The following is a 17,687-nucleotide window of genomic DNA, read 5'->3' as shown; positions in this document are numbered from 1 at the left end:
AAATATGACGATTTAAAAAATCCTCAGCTGATAGAAAAATACATATTTTCAAAAATGACTGAGCGAGTTGGACGTGCGGTTAGTATTGTGTGGCTATGCACTTGCATTCGGGGGATGGTGGGTTCGAATCCCACCGTCGGCAGCTGTTAAGATGGTTTCCTGTAGTTTCCCCATTTTTACACGAGGAAATGCTGGGACTGTACCTTAATTCAGGCCATGGCTGCTACCTTGCTAATCCTAACCTTTCCCACCCTGCGTCGCCGGAAACCTTCGATGTATTAGAGTAACTAGCATTTTTTCTAAGAAAGGAGTTCATAGCATGAACACCAGATGGCAGCTGCGAGCACTGAATGCTGTTGCTGCTGTCTTACCAGCACATACTACACAGATGCAGGAGGAGCGGTGACCAATGTGCCGTGAATCGGATCACTGTATCGATTCAGTCACGTGAATGAAATCAAATTAATCGATTCAGTAAAATGAATCAAATATCCCATCACTAGTCCAAATGTCACAGCAATTTCAGTCAATTCACAAAAAAATGTGCATAATTTGTGTCCATAAAAGACTTAAAAATGGAGCGGTACAGACAAGTTATCTGTACTGCAGACACAAACAACGTATAATGATATAATTTGTCACCAATGTATGTAGCAGCTCCATCCAAAGCAAATTCTATCAATTGTTTGGATAATACCTTAACTAATAAAACAACACTGCCAGCAACGGCTCGAGGAATTTGAGTCTACGTCATGCTGAACCATTGTAGACAAAAGGAACCGCATGATTTTTTTGCTGGATTAGCGCTTTTGTCAATCAAAATGCCGAAAACACAACGGGAATCTATCGTGTACTTCGACAGGATGGACGACATGTGATCTGCAATTCAAATACATTTTTAAAAACGAAGTATGGCTCGTTTTCTTCACTACACTTGTAATTTCTAAGGAGTCCCTCGCCTGTCAAATGGGAGTGGGATTCCGTTACTCCCATAGGTCTGAGGCTTGCTTAAAGTGTTCTGAGATCGGTAAATTCATGAAGCACGATGCTACCCTACTTGCACATAGTCCAAGTGAGGATCTCTCCTCTAACGGGTTATGGACCACCGCTGAATTGTATAGTCCTAGCCGCCTAAGCACAAGGAGGGCCACGACACAGAATATGTCTGAGATGCCCATTCCCATTCCATAGCAACTGGTATCCCGACTCTCAGGACCACTTACTAGGCCAATCAGCCGTTGCCCATGGTTCACGAACTAGGACGTGACTACAGTAACCCACAAACATGATCTGGATGTGCTAGGAGTAAGTGATATTCGGGTAAGGGGAGATAATGAGGAAGAGATAGGAGATTATAAAGTGTACTTGACGGGTGTTAGAAAGGGAAGGGCAGAGTCTGGGGTAGGGCTCTTTATCAGGAATACCATTGCACGCAACATAGTTTCTGTTAGGCACGTAAGTGAGCGAATGATGTGGTAGATTTGTCAGTGGGAGGAATTAGGACAAGAATTGTGTCCGTGTATTCACCATGTGAGGGTGCAGATGAGGATGAAGTTGACAAGTTTTATGAAGCATTGAGTGACATCGTGGTCAGGTCAACAGCAAGGATAGAATAGTGCTAATGGGCGATTTCAATGCGAGAGTTGGGAATAGAACTGAAGGATACGAAAGGGTGACTGGTAAATGAGGGGAAGATATGGAAGCTAATGGGAATGGGAAGCGTTTGCTGGACTTCTGTGCTAGTATGAGTTTGGCAGTTACGAATACATTCTTCAAGCATAAGGCTAATCACCGCTACACATGGGAGGCTAGGGGTACCAGATCCATAATAGACTATATCTTAACCGACTTCGAATTCAGGAAATCTGTTAGGAGTGTACGAGTTTTCCGGGGAATTTTCGATGATACAGACCACTGTCTGACCTGTAGTATCTAGACCTAGGGTAGAGAAAGTGAAATCTGCCTGCAAACGAATAAGGGTAGAAAATCTCCAGGACGAGGAAATTATACAGAAGTACATGGATATGATTAGTGAGAAGTTTCGAACAGCAGACAGTAAGCAGGTTCAGGATATAGAAAGTGAATGGGTGGCATACAGGGATGCTGTAGTAGAAACAGCAAGGGAATGCCTAGGAACAACTGTGTGTAAAGTTCGGAAAGGGCGAACATCTTGGTGGAATGATGAAATGAGAGCAGCTTGTAAACGTAAAAAGAAGGCTTATCAGAAATGGCTCCAAACAAGGGCCAAGGCAGGCAAGGAATTGTACGTAGATGAAAGAAACAGAGCGAAACAAATAGTTGTTAAATCCAAAAAGAAGTCATGGGAAGATTTTGGTAATAACCTGGAAAGGCTAGGTCAAGCAGCAGGGAAACCTTTCTGGACAGTAATAAAGAATCTTAGGAAGGGAGGGAAAAAGGAAATGAACAGTGTTGTGAGTAATTCAGGTGAACTCATAACAGATCCCAGGGAATCACTGGCGAGGTGGAGGGAATATTTTGAACATCTTCTCAATGTAAAAGGAAATCATCATGGTGGTGTTGCAAACAGCCAAACTCGTGGGGAGGAGGAAAATGATGTTGGTGAAATTATGCTTGAGGAAGTGGAAAGAATAGTAAATAAACTCCATTGTCATAAGGCAGCAGGAATAGATGAAATTAGAGCTGAAATGGTGAAGTACAGTGGAAAGGCAGGGATGAAATGGCTTCATAGAGTAGTAAAATTAGCGTGGAGTGTTGGTAAGGTACCTTCAGATTGGACAAAAGCAGTAATTGCACCTATCTATAAGCAAGGGAACAGGAAGGATTGCAACAACTATCGAGGTATCTCATTGATTAGTATACCACGCAAAGTATTCACTGGCATCTTGGAAGGGAGGGTGCGATCAGTCGTTGAGAGGAAGTTGGATGAAAACCAGTGTGGTTTCAGACCACAGAGAGGCTGTCAGGATCAGATTTTCAGTATGCGCCAGGTAATTGAAAAATGCTACGAGAGGAATAGGCAGTTGTGTTTATGTTTCGTAGATCTAGAGAAAGCATATGACAGGGTACCGAGAGAAAAGATGTTCGTTATACTGGGGGACTATGGAATTAAAGGTAGATTATTAAAATCAATCAAAGGCATTTATGTTGACAATTGGGCTTCAGTGAGAATTGATGGTAGAATGAGTTCTTGGTTCAGGGTACTTACAGGGGTTAGACAAGGTTGTAATCTTTCACCTTTGCTGTTCGTAGTTTACATGGACCATCTGCTGAAAGGTATAAAATGGCAGGGAGGGATTCAGTGAGGTGGAAATGTAGTAAGCAGTCTGGCCTATGCTGATGACTTGGTCTTAATGGCAGACTGTGCCGAAAGGCTGCAGTCTAATATCTTGGAACTTGAAAATAGGTGCAATGAGTATGGTATGAAAATTAGCCTTTCGAAGACTAAATTGATGTCAGTAGGTAAGAAATTCAACAAAATTGAATGTCAGATTGGTGATACAAAGCTAGAACAGGTCGATAATTTCAAGTATTTAGGTTGTGTGTTCTCCCAGGATGGTAATGTAGCAAGTGAGATTGAATCAAGGTGTAGTAAGAAGGAAGAAGGAGGTCAGCTCCCAGACGAAACTATCTTTACATAGGTCTGTTTTCAGACCAACTTTGCTTTACGGGAGCGAAAGCTGGGTGGACTCAGGATAACTTATTCATAAGTTAGAAGTAACAGACATGAAAGTAGCAAGAATGATTGCTGGTACAAACAGGTGGGAACAATGGCAGGAGGGTACTCGGAATGAGGAGATAAAGGCTAATTTAGGAATGAACTCTATGGATGAAGCTGTACGCATAAACCGGCTTCGGTGGTGGGGTCATGAGGCGAATGGAGGAGGATAGGTTACCTAGGAGAATAATGGACTCTGTTATGGAGGGTAAGAGAAGTAGAGTGAGACCAAGACGACGATGGTTAGACTCTGTTTCTAACGATTTAAAGATAAGAGGTATAGAACTAAATGAGGCCACAACACTAGTTGCAAATCGAGGATTGTGGCGACGTTTAGTAAATTCACAGAGACTCGCAGACTGAACGCGGAAAGGCATAACAGTCTATAATGATAATGTATGTCTCTGAAACCTTTCATAATTGCTTCGTTTTCCGTTTCATTCGCTATTTGATTGACACTCGCCATTTATTGTTGTTTGCATTCAACCCTCTCAAAGTGCATTTTGCTGTGTTTAAGACCACCATGAGCACCCCTCAACCTCCCTGCCACAGTCCTAGTTCAGTACAAGATACCCATCACCTGGTCATTTCTTAACACATGGACAATAACTAGTTCAAAAATGTGGTGTTACAGAAGAATGCTGAATTGGTGAGAGGAGAATGATAGGACGCACTTGTGTAGTAGCTCTGTGGACTGATGACCCAATCAACAAGAACAATTGTGTTACAGATGGCAGATGCGGTCAGATAAGCATCTCGGCAACACCGCTGGTGACGCACGGTCAGAGCACCGCCCGTGGGCAGTGGCCTTGGCACGCGGCGCTCTACAGGGCCAAGGGAATCAACCTGACCTACATCTGTGGAGGAACTCTGGTCAGCTCATCAGCTGTCGTCACAGGTGAGTCACAGGGATAGTCCACTTCGATTTGGCTAAATCTACAAAGAATAATATCCAAGACTTGCTGAATTAGTTTTTGAGGGCAGTGTAAGAACGCTGGGGGTAGAGCAAGCAGATGTAAGATGCAGTAGAAATGGAAACGTTAGCACAGGACAGGGGTGGCATGGGGAGTTGGACTGATGACTCGAACAAGAACACTTGTCTTATGCATACAAGGTCACCTCAAATTAATGTGACATAGTTTTATCTGACAACCGTGCAGGCTGTGATGTGAACTACTGATGGATGGCGAGAGACAAAGAGGCCTCATCTCAATAAGAAAGACAAGGGCCACAACGGTCATGAAAATGAAAGACTCCCTAGGGCTCGAATACTCTAACACTTAATACCAATATAAATGGTCCGTTATTGGACATTATAAATTTTCCAGCTAACTCATTCCTGGTTGCCAGCGTTTCGCCCTCGTGTGCTAGGGTGGCAACCAGGAATGAGTTAGCTGGAAAATTTATAATGTCCAATAACGGACCATTTATATTGGTATTATAAATTTACTCATTCAGGACAAATATTTCAGATTCCCTATGGGAATCAACATCTATATCATCTGATTGCCGGGCGGGCATCAATTTTTAGTGATGAGACAGTCTCTTAGTGCATTGGCACTGCCGGTGGCTCCAGTTAGCCTACGCAGTGGCCTCCACGGTATGCACTAGCCAGCGTATTGGTAGGTGTGCTAGGTACCAACTGATGAGCCCACCCTAGCACACGAGGGCGAAACCCTGGCAACCAAGAATGAGTTAGCTGGAAAATTTATAATGTCCAATAACGGACCATTTATATTGGTATTATAAATTTCCTCATTCAGGACAAATATTTCAGATTCCCTATGGGAATCAACATCTATATCATACTCTAACACTGTCGGGGTCCAAAAAGAACAGAGGTCGGACGAGATAGATTAAGTGAATCTCAGCTACAAGCCCCATGGTTGTCGATCCATGCTCATAGGACACACAGGGGACACTCACAGGGGGAGGTTGGACAAAGGAAAATGGGAAGGTGCCATTTTTTTGTGACCTGGCTGAACGTGAAGAAGGGAAATTGCTTATTGATGGTAATGGTTCATGAAGATTTTAGAAATATTCAGTTTTTAATTTTTCAAAATATACAACTCTTTTGTGGTATTTCACCCCAACCGTTTCTGTTTTCATTCCACCATGATGTTCGGAAATTGGCTGGAGAACTGTGCGAAAAGATCCTCTTATAGCGCAGCTTGTCCATTTTCTTGTGCCAGGCGTGGTTTCATTCACTGCTTCATGCCCCAAGAAACAGCAGCACTAGAATGCCTACCCCTCTCTAATGTCTGGTCGCCATCTCATGTTTAGCTATTCTCCACCTGGTGGCTCTGATCACGAAGGTGCTCTTAGGCCAGGATTAGCTGCTTCGAGTCCCGCTGGTCCAGCATCAGAATGTTGGCCAGCACGGCAGTCCACTAAACGCTAGAATTACGCTGTTCATGGTGATTCAACCATCGCCTTGACCACCCCCCCAGGAGTACACTTCACCCTATCATATATCACGTCATTGATTTCATGTCACTGACTCCTCTGTCAGCTCCTATAGCACATGCAATGATAACTGCCCGATGTTTCAGCTGCTCACTGCGTGACCAAGATGATAGGCAACTGGCCACTGGACCCGGACAATCTGGTGGTGTATCTCGGCAAATACCACCTCAAACTGTGGAGCGAAGGGGGAGTTCAGAACAGACAGGTGAGTTGCTCTAGTCTAGCCGTGCTAACGAGTTCGAACCGACACTCACCAGCTGCTCTGTCCTTGTCAGGTGGCAGAGGTTCACGTCCATCCGGAGTACAACAGCAGCGACTTCCGCTCTGACGTAGCCGTGCTCACCCTCTCCAGTCCAGTCGACTACACCCAGTTTGTACGCCCCGTCTGTCTGTGGGGAGAAGACAGTACGGACCTGAGAGACGTCGAGGGACGAGAGGGATACGTGAGTATCACTTTGTTGCTTAATCTGTGATAATTAAATACTGTTATACATTAACTAATTTTATATGCAAAATCTTAGTATTTAACTGTCAAATTATAGCTACAGTACAAAAGAGGAATAAAGAACAAAGTGAACACTACACATCTTTATTCACGATATTGAAGTATATCCTGCCGTCATGTATATCCCGCACCTATATTATGGGAGGTGGGCAACAGGAGTATATCTTGTGGCAAGCGTGCTCTCACACTCTTCCGTTGTTTGGATGGAAGGCAGTAATGCTCGGGTATTCCCTGGCCTGATGAACAGGGTCGGTCAATTACATGGAAAACACTTCAATTTTAATGGCAAGTTTTAAAAGCTGACGAGTTCATGGAGAAATCACACCGTGGGCCAAGTAATGGCAGAACTGAGAATGAAAACCAAACGGGACACTGGTGACGCGTGGTCAGTGCGACGGTTTCTAGACCGGGGCAGGTATCTCACGGTCACATAGGCTGAGTGGACCTCAAAGCAGTCCTAGCCGGCTAACAAGCGCCATCGATATCCCCTAGAGCATATAATTCTTGGTATAGTCATGAACCATTGTAATTCTTGTCATCATCAACCGACATTGAGATGTGTTCCATTTGAATCATTTGTTGCAGAAACAGCACTTCTCCACTTTTTGACACTATATGAGTTATTAATACTGCCATGATTAATGCACAAAGGGCTACCATTTTGTGCAGAAAAAAACACTTCTACCATATATCTCTGCCTGTCAGTTGCGAACGAAATTTTCCGTTTTGTGCAGAAAGAACACTTATCCTGGAGAGTTGAGTCGCTAGGAAGAGGTGTGAAAAGAGATGCAAAAGTTGCGTTTCATCTAAATCAGTTTATGGAGTTTCAGTATGAGGCTAATCATGTCTGTATTGATGGACTGTGCGTTCATACTTTCAAGTTGCCTATTTCTCCCTGTGTTACCAACTAGACTTGCTTATCCACACGGCTGTATTCCATTAAATGAAAAGAAATTAGCAGACATAAAGAAGTTGGAATCTTACATACCAGAAGAACACCACGAGTTTTATAATGAACTGTTTGCATGGACAACATCAGCGCAATAGAAGTGAGAAGCATTGTTCAAAGATAAGGGACTTAAATGTTACTTGTATTATATTGTGTTGTTTTATATATATTTTGAACTTTGGAAAGGGACATAAAAGGAGTATTCTTCTGTTTATTTTTCTATACAATGTGGTCTAATCATAATATCTGCAAATAAGTAAGTCTTACAAATAACTATTAAATAATGGGTTTAAACACTGTATTTCCTCAGTACAAAATTTGTATTTTATTTAATATAGTTCCCTTTGATATTGAAATGACGTTAAAAACAATGTTACACTTCCTTATATTCTCATTAATGGTGTTTCTTGCAGAAACAGCATGTCTCCACCATTTTCAACAAAGTCTGTAAAGGACCGTATTGGACGAATTCATACAAACAACCTATCTGTCATAGTAATTTTAACAGTAGAATAAGTATAATAAACATTGGAAGGATAGAAATGATATTATACACTATAGACAGTTTTTCCTGTTTTCTAAACAATTTGGTACGTTGGAGAAGTGTCGTTTCCGAAACAAACGATTCATTTATAGATGTTGCTAAATAAGTTAGAAGGGTAAGAATATTGTCGTTCGCATAACACAATTATTGCACCCAAGATGCATGAGTTCGGGCTCTTCTATTAGTTCACAAGACTCGTGGTCATGTAGAGTTAGGGGCACCTTCAGATTCGACTTACAGTTCACTGGAAGTAGGAGTTGTTAAGGAGAACGAATAGCTGATACACAACACAACACTAGAACAGAACTGCACTAAGCCATACTCTTGTTCAGTATAAAATAAATGTTATAAAATCCGAAAAAAATAGTTATCGCATTTCGGATGACAATGTGAGATAAAACATAAACAAACACACAGTTATTAAAAAGTGAAATACCCAGGGAATAAAATGCATGTTATAAAAACCGCATTAATATTATTATTATTATTAATAATAATAATAATAATACAACTGTTGACTATAATTACACAAACAGGATTAGAAAAAAAAGCACTCAAACAGTTAATTAAAAGATGAATAAGTGTTAATAAGTAACATTCGCACTTACTAAGAATTATTTTGAAAATGTACGACACACTCTATATTAACATAAACAATAATAAAAAGGCAAAGAACAAACATGAAAACAGGCAGGCAACTCCTCTGTACACACGACTGGTCAATCAAAACATAAAATGTACAAACTGCAGGTGTTCATGTACTGAGTAAGCAGAACCTTGACATTCCCTGAAGCTGCACGCACCAGTGTCGGTCCTCAGAAGACCAGCAGCATCAGCGAAACCTATGTGTGCTAGCCTATAAGGACCAAGAACCTCTTGTGTTTCCAGGTGGTAGGGTGGGGCTTCGATGAGGAGAGCAGGGTGACGGAGCAGCTGATGATGGCCCGCATGCCCATCGTGTCCCAACAGTCCTGCCTGTGGAGCTACCCCGAGTTCTTCTCCCACTTCACCAACAACAAGACCTACTGCGCTGGATTCAATAATGGTACGTTTCTCGCTCTCATCTGTGAGTAGTGCCTACGGCAAAAACGGAGAAAACAAACCAGTTCCTTTGAATTATGCTTTCTCTTGTTTTTCATGAAAACTTATTTATAATGTTATTGGTTCTGCGTCCCACGAACTACTTTGAGGGATTTCGGAGACGCCAAAGTGCTGGGACCTGGTGGGAGTTCTTTTACGTGGGACTAAATCTGCCAACATGGGGCTGACATATTTGAGCACCTTCAAATATCACCAATTAAACCACTGGGAGCATTCTTCTTTCATTTTCTTGAACTTCAGGTACATGACCTTATTTTTTGGTAGCTATAAATGTGCACAAAAATTTGATATTCAATACATTATGAGCAGAGCAGCGCAGACGTTTTCCACCCAGATTCTGCCACTTGCCTCTTGGGTTGCCTGAGACAAATCATATATTCGTGCTTCTTCCCAGGTCACAGTTAACAGTCATGCCAGGAAGCCCTTCCCACACGTCTCATTCCTGTGTATGCAGTGCTGATGACATGCGTAGCATCTGTTTCAGGGACGAGCGTGTGTAACGGGGACAGCGGAGGAGGGATGGTTCTCCCTGAGCAGCAAGCAGACGGCTCCACGGTGTGGCGACTGCGGGGACTCGTAAGCATCAGCGTGTCAAAGGAGGAGAAGAGAGTGTGCGATACCAAGCATTACGTCGTGTTCACGGACCTGGCTAAGTATCGTGACTGGATCCAAAACTACCTTAAATGATGCGACTGCAGCCCACTTCAAATGTTAAACAGTGTTCAGTACCGGTACCGAGACTGGATCCAGCAGTAAGTCCAGTCATGCGACTGCAGTCTCACTCCAAACATTACACAGTGTTCAGTACCGGTACCGAGACTGGATCCAGCAGTAAGTCCAGTCATGCGACTGCAGTCTCACTCCAAACATTACACAGTGTTCAGTACCGGTACCGAGACTGGATCCAGCAGTAAGTCCAGTCATGCGACTGCAGTCTCACTCCAAACATTACACAGTGTTCAGTACCGGTACCGAGACTGGATCCAGCAGTAAGTCCAGTCATGCGACTGCAGTCTCACTCCAAACATTACACAGTGTTCAGTACCGGTACCGAGACTGGATCCAGCAGTAAGTCCAGTCATGCGACTGCAGTCTCACTCCAAACATTACACAGTGTTCAGTACCGGTACCGAGACTGGATCCAGCAGTAAGTCCAGTCATGCGACTGCAGTCTCACTCCAAACATTACACAGTGTTCAGTACCGGTACCGAGACTGGATCCAGCAGTAAGTCCAGTCATGCGACAGCAGTCTCACTCCAAACATTACACAGTGTTCAGTACCGGTACCGAGACTGGATCCAGCAGTAAGTCCAGTCATGCGACAGCAGTCTCACTCCAAACATTACACAGTGTTCAGTACCGGTACCGAGACTGGATCCAGCAGTAAGTCCAGTCATGCGACTGCAGTCTCACTCCAAACATTACAGAGTGTTCAGTACCGGTACCGAGACTGGATCCAGCAGTAAGTCCAGTCATGCGACTGCAGTCTCACTCCAAACATTACAGAGTGTTCAGTACCGGTACCGAGACTGGATCCAGCAGTAAGTCCAGTCATGCGACAGCAGTCTCACTCCAAACATTACAGAGTGTTCAGTACCGGTACCGAGACTGGATCCAGCAGTAAGTCCAGTCATGCGACTGCAGTCTCACTCCAAACATTACAGAGTGTTCAGTACCGGTACCGAGACTGGATCCAGCAGTAAGTCCAGTCATGCGACTGCAGTCTCACTCCAAACATTACAGAGTGTTCAGTACCGGTACCGAGACTGGATCCAGCAGTAAGTCCAGTCATGCGACTGCAGTCTCACTCCAAACATTACAGAGTGTTCAGTACCGGTACCGAGACTGGATCCAGCAGTAAGTCCAGTCATGCGACTGCAGTCTCACTCCAAACATTACAGAGTGTGTAGTACCGGTACCGAGACTGGATCCAGCAGTAAGCCCAGTCATGCGACTGCAGTCTCACTCCAAACATTACAGAGTGTTCAGTACCGGTACCGAGACTGGATCCAGCAGTAAGTCCAGTCATGCGACTGCAGTCTCACTCCAAACATTACAGAGTGTTCAGTACCGGTACCGAGACTGGATCCAGCAGTAAGTCCAGTCATGCGACTGCAGTCTCACTCCAAACATTACACAGTGTTCAGTACCGGTACCGAGACTGGATCCAGCAGTAAGTCCAGTCATGCGACTGCAGTCTCACTCCAAACATTACACAGTGTTCAGTACCGGTACCGAGACTGGATCCAGCAGTAAGTCCAGTCATGCGACTGCAGTCTCACTCCAAACATTACACAGTGTTCAGTACCGGTACCGAGACTGGATCCAGCAGTAAGTCCAGTCATGCGACAGCAGTCTCACTCCAAACATTACACAGTGTTCAGTACCGGTACCGAGACTGGATCCAGCAGTAAGTCCAGTCATGCGACTGCAGTCTCACTCCAAACATTACAGAGTGTTCAGTACCGGTACCGAGACTGGATCCAGCAGTAAGTCCAGTCATGCGACAGCAGTCTCACTCCAAACATTACACAGTGTTCAGTACCGGTACCGAGACTGGATCCAGCAGTAAGTCCAGTCATGCGACTGCAGTCTCACTCCAAACATTACAGAGTGTTCAGTACCGGTACCGAGACTGGATCCAGCAGTAAGTCCAGTCATGCGACTGCAGTCTCACTCCAAACATTACACAGTGTTCAGTACCGGTACCGAGACTGGATCCAGCAGTAAGTCCAGTCATGCGACTGCAGTCTCACTCCAAACATTACACAGTGTTCAGTACCGGTACCGAGACTGGATCCAGCAGTAAGTCCAGTCATGCGACTGCAGTCTCACTCCAAACATTACAGAGTGTTCAGTACCGGTACCGAGACTGGATCCAGCAGTAAGTCCAGTCATGCGACTGCAGTCTCACTCCAAACATTACACAGTGTTCAGTACCGGTACCGAGACTGGATCCAGCAGTAAGTCCAGTCATGCGACTGCAGTCTCACTCCAAACATTACAGAGTGTTCAGTACCGGTACCGAGACTGGATCCAGCAGTAAGTCCAGTCATGCGACTGCAGTCTCACTCCAAACATTACAGAGTGTTCAGTACCGGTACCGAGACTGGATCCAGCAGTAAGCCCAGTCATGCGACTGCAGTCTCACTCCAAACATTACAGAGTGTTCAGTACCGGTACCGAGACTGGATCCAGCAGTAAGTCCAGTCATGCGACTGCAGTCTCACTCCAAACATTACAGAGTGTTCAGTACCGGTACCGAGACTGGATCCAGCAGTAAGTCCAGTCATGCGACTGCAGTCTCACTCCAAACATTACACAGTGTTCAGTACCGGTACCGAGACTGGATCCAGCAGTAAGTCCAGTCATGCGACTGCAGTCTCACTCCAAACATTACACAGTGTTCAGTACCGGTACCGAGACTGGATCCAGCAGTAAGTCCAGTCATGCGACTGCAGTCTCACTCCAAACATTACACAGTGTTCAGTACCGGTACCGAGACTGGATCCAGCAGTAAGTCCAGTCATGCGACTGCAGTCTCACTCCAAACATTACACAGTGTTCAGTACCGGTACCGAGACTGGATCCAGCAGTAAGTCCAGTCATGCGACTGCAGTCTCACTCCAAACATTACACAGTGTTCAGTACCGGTACCGAGACTGGATCCAGCAGTAAGTCCAGTCATGCGACTGCAGTCTCACTCCAAACATTACAGTGTTCAGTACCGGTACCGAGACTGGATCCAGCAGTAAGTCCAGTCATGCGACTGCAGTCTCACTCCAAACATTACAGAGTGTTCAGTACCGGTACCGAGACTGGATCCAGCAGTAAGTCCAGTCATGCGACTGCAGTCTCACTCCAAACATTACACAGTGTTCAGTACCGGTACCGAGACTGGATCCAGCAGTAAGTCCAGTCATGCGACTGCAGTCTCACTCCAAACATTACAGTGTTCAGTACCGGTACCGAGACTGGATCCAGCAGTAAGTCCAGTCATGCGACTGCAGTCTCACTCCAAACATTACAGTGTGTTCAGTACCGGTATTGAGACTCGATCCAGCAGTAAGTCCACTTCAAGCGAGTCTGTGTGTAACAAGACCAACTTTATCCGTAAACTAAGCTGCGATGCAGTGCTGTGTTGTGCTCACAGCCACAAAGTGATGAGGAATGTCAGTTCTACCTTCGTGCTGTACCTAATTTCATTGCAATAAAATAAATATGTTTGTCCAGTACTTGTGAGAGATAAAATCCCTTCATTCCCAAACTAAGAATGCAGTGCACGAGTGTTATAAGAGAGAGGAAAAGGCTCACAAACTGAACCAGAAATCAGGGCAGGGAGACTCAAGGTACCTCATCTGCCATCTAGTAGGCCCAGAGATTGAAGAGCAAGCATTGCTAAGGCATTATTATTTACCACCTGGGTTGACAATGACCCAGTACTCTCTTGCATGGAGTAAACATGTCAAGTTTCTATTGGTATTTCCATACTTCAATAACACTGCATGTGGAAAAACAAAAAACACTGAATGAATATTGAATTTTCACGACCACATTATAATCGAAACCGACTTTTAACCTATTAGGTCGTGTATAGTACGTATTGAAGAGATGTTAAGTACAGAACAAAAATGGCCAACTTGACACCAGTGGGATCCGAACCCACAACGTCCCGATTTCGTGTCGGTTGCTCTACCAATTGAGCTATGGTGTACTAAATGTACATAACATGACCTAATAGGTTGAAAGTCAGTTTCAATTACAATGCAGTCATGAAAATTCAATATTCATTGACTTGGCCCTCAATGAGCGACTTACACGCACTCTACAGTGTGATGGCAGTAGTGCAGACCTCTCCAACAGGCCACCATAGCTCAATTGGTAGAGCAACCGACGCGAAATCGGGAGGTCGTGGGTTCGGATCCCACTGGTGTCCAGTTCTGTACTTAACATCTCTTCAATACGTACTAAACACGACCTAATAGGTTGAAAGTCGGTTTTGCTTAAAAAAACACTGAAATTGTTGCTTGTCTGCAGTCCATGTGGTCTGATGTGTTGTGTTGATTTCTGCAACAGAACGTAATTTCTGGTCGTACAGGATCAGGACAATCATCACCATGGACAACTTCTCCAAGAGGTGTTGTAATACTGGCCGCCTATTTTCTTGAGAATGCTGCACGCTGGACCATGTAGTCCACAACGACCGCATTCTTACCCAAATTGAGCAAGGTTTTGTCACGCCAGAAAGTTATTCCTCCAGCAACAATGGATGCAGAAAGATGAAGCTAAAGCCTACATCGTGACACTTTGCTTTGGAGATATCTAATTTCTTGTGGAACTCTGGAGTGAGAAGAGTGGGATGAACAGAGATGAAGACATTAAAATATTATTTTAGTGAAGAGAAGATTTTTATGCACTATTAAAGCTTAGCATCCAACATGCACTATGAAACAAAACATCGCAACAGATATTCAGAATAAAAACGATTTCATTTTCTGTTGACACAATGAACAACGGATAGCATTTGCAAATTTAATTCAGAAGAATTCATACGTTTGTTGGACAGAATGCATTTGTAGGAAGAAAATGATCGCTCCACATCACAAGAAGTGACAAACACAAACTTCAACGGCGAGATTTCAGGCAACGTCGGGTAAGATTTTTCAATACAATCGTTAGGTACACTTTCGCCACTGAAATTTTTTAAAAGCAAACACATGAATTTGAAGTTGAGTTTTGAACCTGTCACTTGGAGGCCTATGCCTGCACTCCCAGAGACATTCAAAACGCCTCTAACTAGCAATGAATCAGCAAGTGGTAGATCTGTGGCTTCTAACTTTGTTCCTCTTTTTCATTGTGGAGCAAAGGGCATCAAGGAGAGCTCTCCATTTAGTACATTCTGCATCCCATGTGTTCACAATTCCAATCAGTTCGCAGGTCTGCCCACGTCATCCACAGGTCATGTTTGTGATCACTTCAAGTCAAACACTTCTTTAATGACCTTCCACGATTACAGGAACACAGACTTCAGGTGTTGGCAATTCGCCAAATTGCTTTTAATGTAACCCACATCTCGCTGCGCATTATATATATCTTATTATCTATATCGGTATATTAAAACAGCTTCTTGCTGGAGCAATCTCTCTGGAATTACCCGCCAGTGAATTGTCAGGTCTCTAAGTTGAGCCAACTTTGAGTAAGTCATTAAATGATCACTAACTCATTCGTACCTACCGGGCTGCCAACACTTTCATTAATATCCTGATATGTTATTGAGTGCAGCCATGTTTGATTCAAGACACTTCCTCTGATCACTATTCCCTGCTAGATACTCTTTGATTTCCTAACCTTTCCCAACTTCCAAATATTTTCAACAGATGGCAGAGCATTCTGCTAAGAGAGAAATGTCTACGTACAAACAGACACGCGCCTATCGAATGATAAGCTAGCTATCCTAGAAAGAGTTCTCTGCCTGGCAAAAAACAATCCTTAGAGACTAACCTATGAACTCACAAGACAACCGTTCTAGAGAGAAGAACTATGATTAAAAATACCATTGCCTTGTACAACAATACCAAGCTTTACATCAAGAACTGGAGGATGAAAAAAGGTAGTATATGGATAGATTTTTATGGTATGATGACGTCAGAATGGATGAATTCTGACTACGAACTGTGGCATACCATAAGGCACTTAATATTAAATGTTCATAAAACCAATTAAAAGGGCAGGAAAACAATATGACTGCGACAGGCGAGTTATCTGACCTGACATGGGTCCTCTACTAATGTAGTAAAAGAGGAATGTACCTTCAACAGTTTTGTAGCAGAAAACAGCATCATTCAGCCAGTATTTGTACTGTACGTTCTTTGTGGAGAAGATGAAACATTGTCATACTCAGAGACATGTAGCCTTCGCCATACATGGAGCCGTAATTTTATCTTTAAATTCGGTTACAAAATACCTGAAATTAGAAGAGAGATTAAAAAGTAAGATACATTTTAATTTGAAAAGATAATTTGTATTCCATTTCTAAAACCTGTTACTTACACCTACAGCATCAAAGAAGTTGGCAATCGTGGAGCAAAGAAGTTGGCGGCTTGCCTTGCCTTCAGTTAGGTTTGCGACATGTTGACCCACAGACGTCCATAAACAGATTAAGTTAGCGAGTCTAAGCCAGGTTTCAGCAATTTTTACTTTTGTAATAAAAAAAAAATAAAAAAAGTATTTATAATTTTCACATAGATGTCCACAAATACTTTTAAAATAGTAAATTACAGAGAATGCTTGCCGCAAATACGTTACATACATACCTTTGCACATGTTATCGGAAGATAAGTTGAGAGCGTTTTAGTGTTGGATTGTTCAGTTTTCAGGGGTATGTCAGCTCCTACCAATCCATTAGACAGGAAAGTGACGTGCACAACTTGTGCGATATGTGAAACCTAAGTGACATGCTGGAGCATTTGATGTGCAAACATAACACAAAATGTGTGGTGTTTATGTTTCACAATACTAAAAATAAAATATATTATCGGTTTTATGTCCCACCGACAAAATTTAATTATGGTTTCTGGAGATGCCAACACGCACGAGGCCGACGTCCGCTCAGAAGACCAGCGCTCTCTTGCCTGAGCTAGTCAACTCGACAAATTAAAGATAAAACTGTACAGCCACTTCAGTGCAGGCACAAATTAATATTAAAATGCAGTGAAAATATTTACCTCTTTTTCACAATGAACTGGGTCCACTAAACAAGACCTCTCTTGCTCTCTCGTTCTCAGCTAGAGAATTCACTGAAAGGAGAAGGGGAATAGTACACGCTATTCAGTTAGGGAGTGATTAGTAATTTCACTTTGCCAAAAAAAAAAAAGGTTTCAGAATTCCAGTACCATACTGCTGCACTTGAGAGTTTGCAAATAAACCTTCTATGACCATCTGTTATAAACCTGTCTGATATATATGCAACAGTAGCCTTAGTTGAATACTCTGGACAAATAATGAGTGCACTGGAGGTTTGTAAAACCCCATAATCCCCTTCACGACAAGCAAGTCATACAGAAACATGCATTTGTATACTAATTAGTTTACCAGTGTCCGGCTCCAAGGCGTCCTGGGTTGCTGATTTTAACCTTCATTGGTTTGGGGCCTGGGTGTTTCTGTTGTCTTAAACACATCATAACAGATGTGCAGGTTGCCTATAGGCCTGCAGAGCATACCGGTAACGGTCCAGTTGTAGAATAGAGTAAATTAATATATTATTTGGGTCCACCTTTTCAATACAAATGTAAATAGTTTAATTAAATTACATAGGGACTAGTTTCGACCTAGTAATAGGTCATCATCAGCCTGAAGTAAATTAAAGCGCAAATATCGAAGAAAAAATAAACAATGTAAACACAAGTACAGTCTTTTTAAAAGCAC

The 17,687-nt window shown here is 43.3% G+C and overlaps 1 protein-coding gene across 2 annotated transcripts in view; it reads left to right on the top strand.

The window, feature by feature from the left end:
• Positions 1–10,137, top strand: part of LOC136886800 (uncharacterized) — a 40,872-nt gene extending 30,735 nt beyond the window's left edge. The window contains exons 5-9 of one of the 2 annotated variants that reach the window (XM_068230628.1): positions 4,428–4,595; positions 6,250–6,368; positions 6,439–6,606; positions 9,050–9,206; positions 9,735–10,137. In XM_068230628.1, coding sequence (XP_068086729.1) covers positions 4,428–4,595; positions 6,250–6,368; positions 6,439–6,606; positions 9,050–9,206; positions 9,735–9,949 — 827 coding nt within the window. In that variant the 3' untranslated portion in view covers positions 9,950–10,137. The remainder of the gene's footprint in view (positions 1–4,427; positions 4,596–6,249; positions 6,369–6,438; positions 6,607–9,049; positions 9,207–9,734) is intronic. The other variant, XM_067159606.2, reaches the window with a different exon arrangement.
• Positions 10,138–17,687: the final 7,550 nt, after the last annotated feature.

Source organism: Anabrus simplex, chromosome X (genome assembly GCF_040414725.1).
Source record: "Anabrus simplex isolate iqAnaSimp1 chromosome X, ASM4041472v1, whole genome shotgun sequence".
NCBI lineage: Eukaryota > Metazoa > Arthropoda > Insecta > Orthoptera > Tettigoniidae > Anabrus > Anabrus simplex.
Note: the sequence above shows the minus strand (reverse complement) of the source record. Positions and strands in the feature narration are given on the sequence as shown.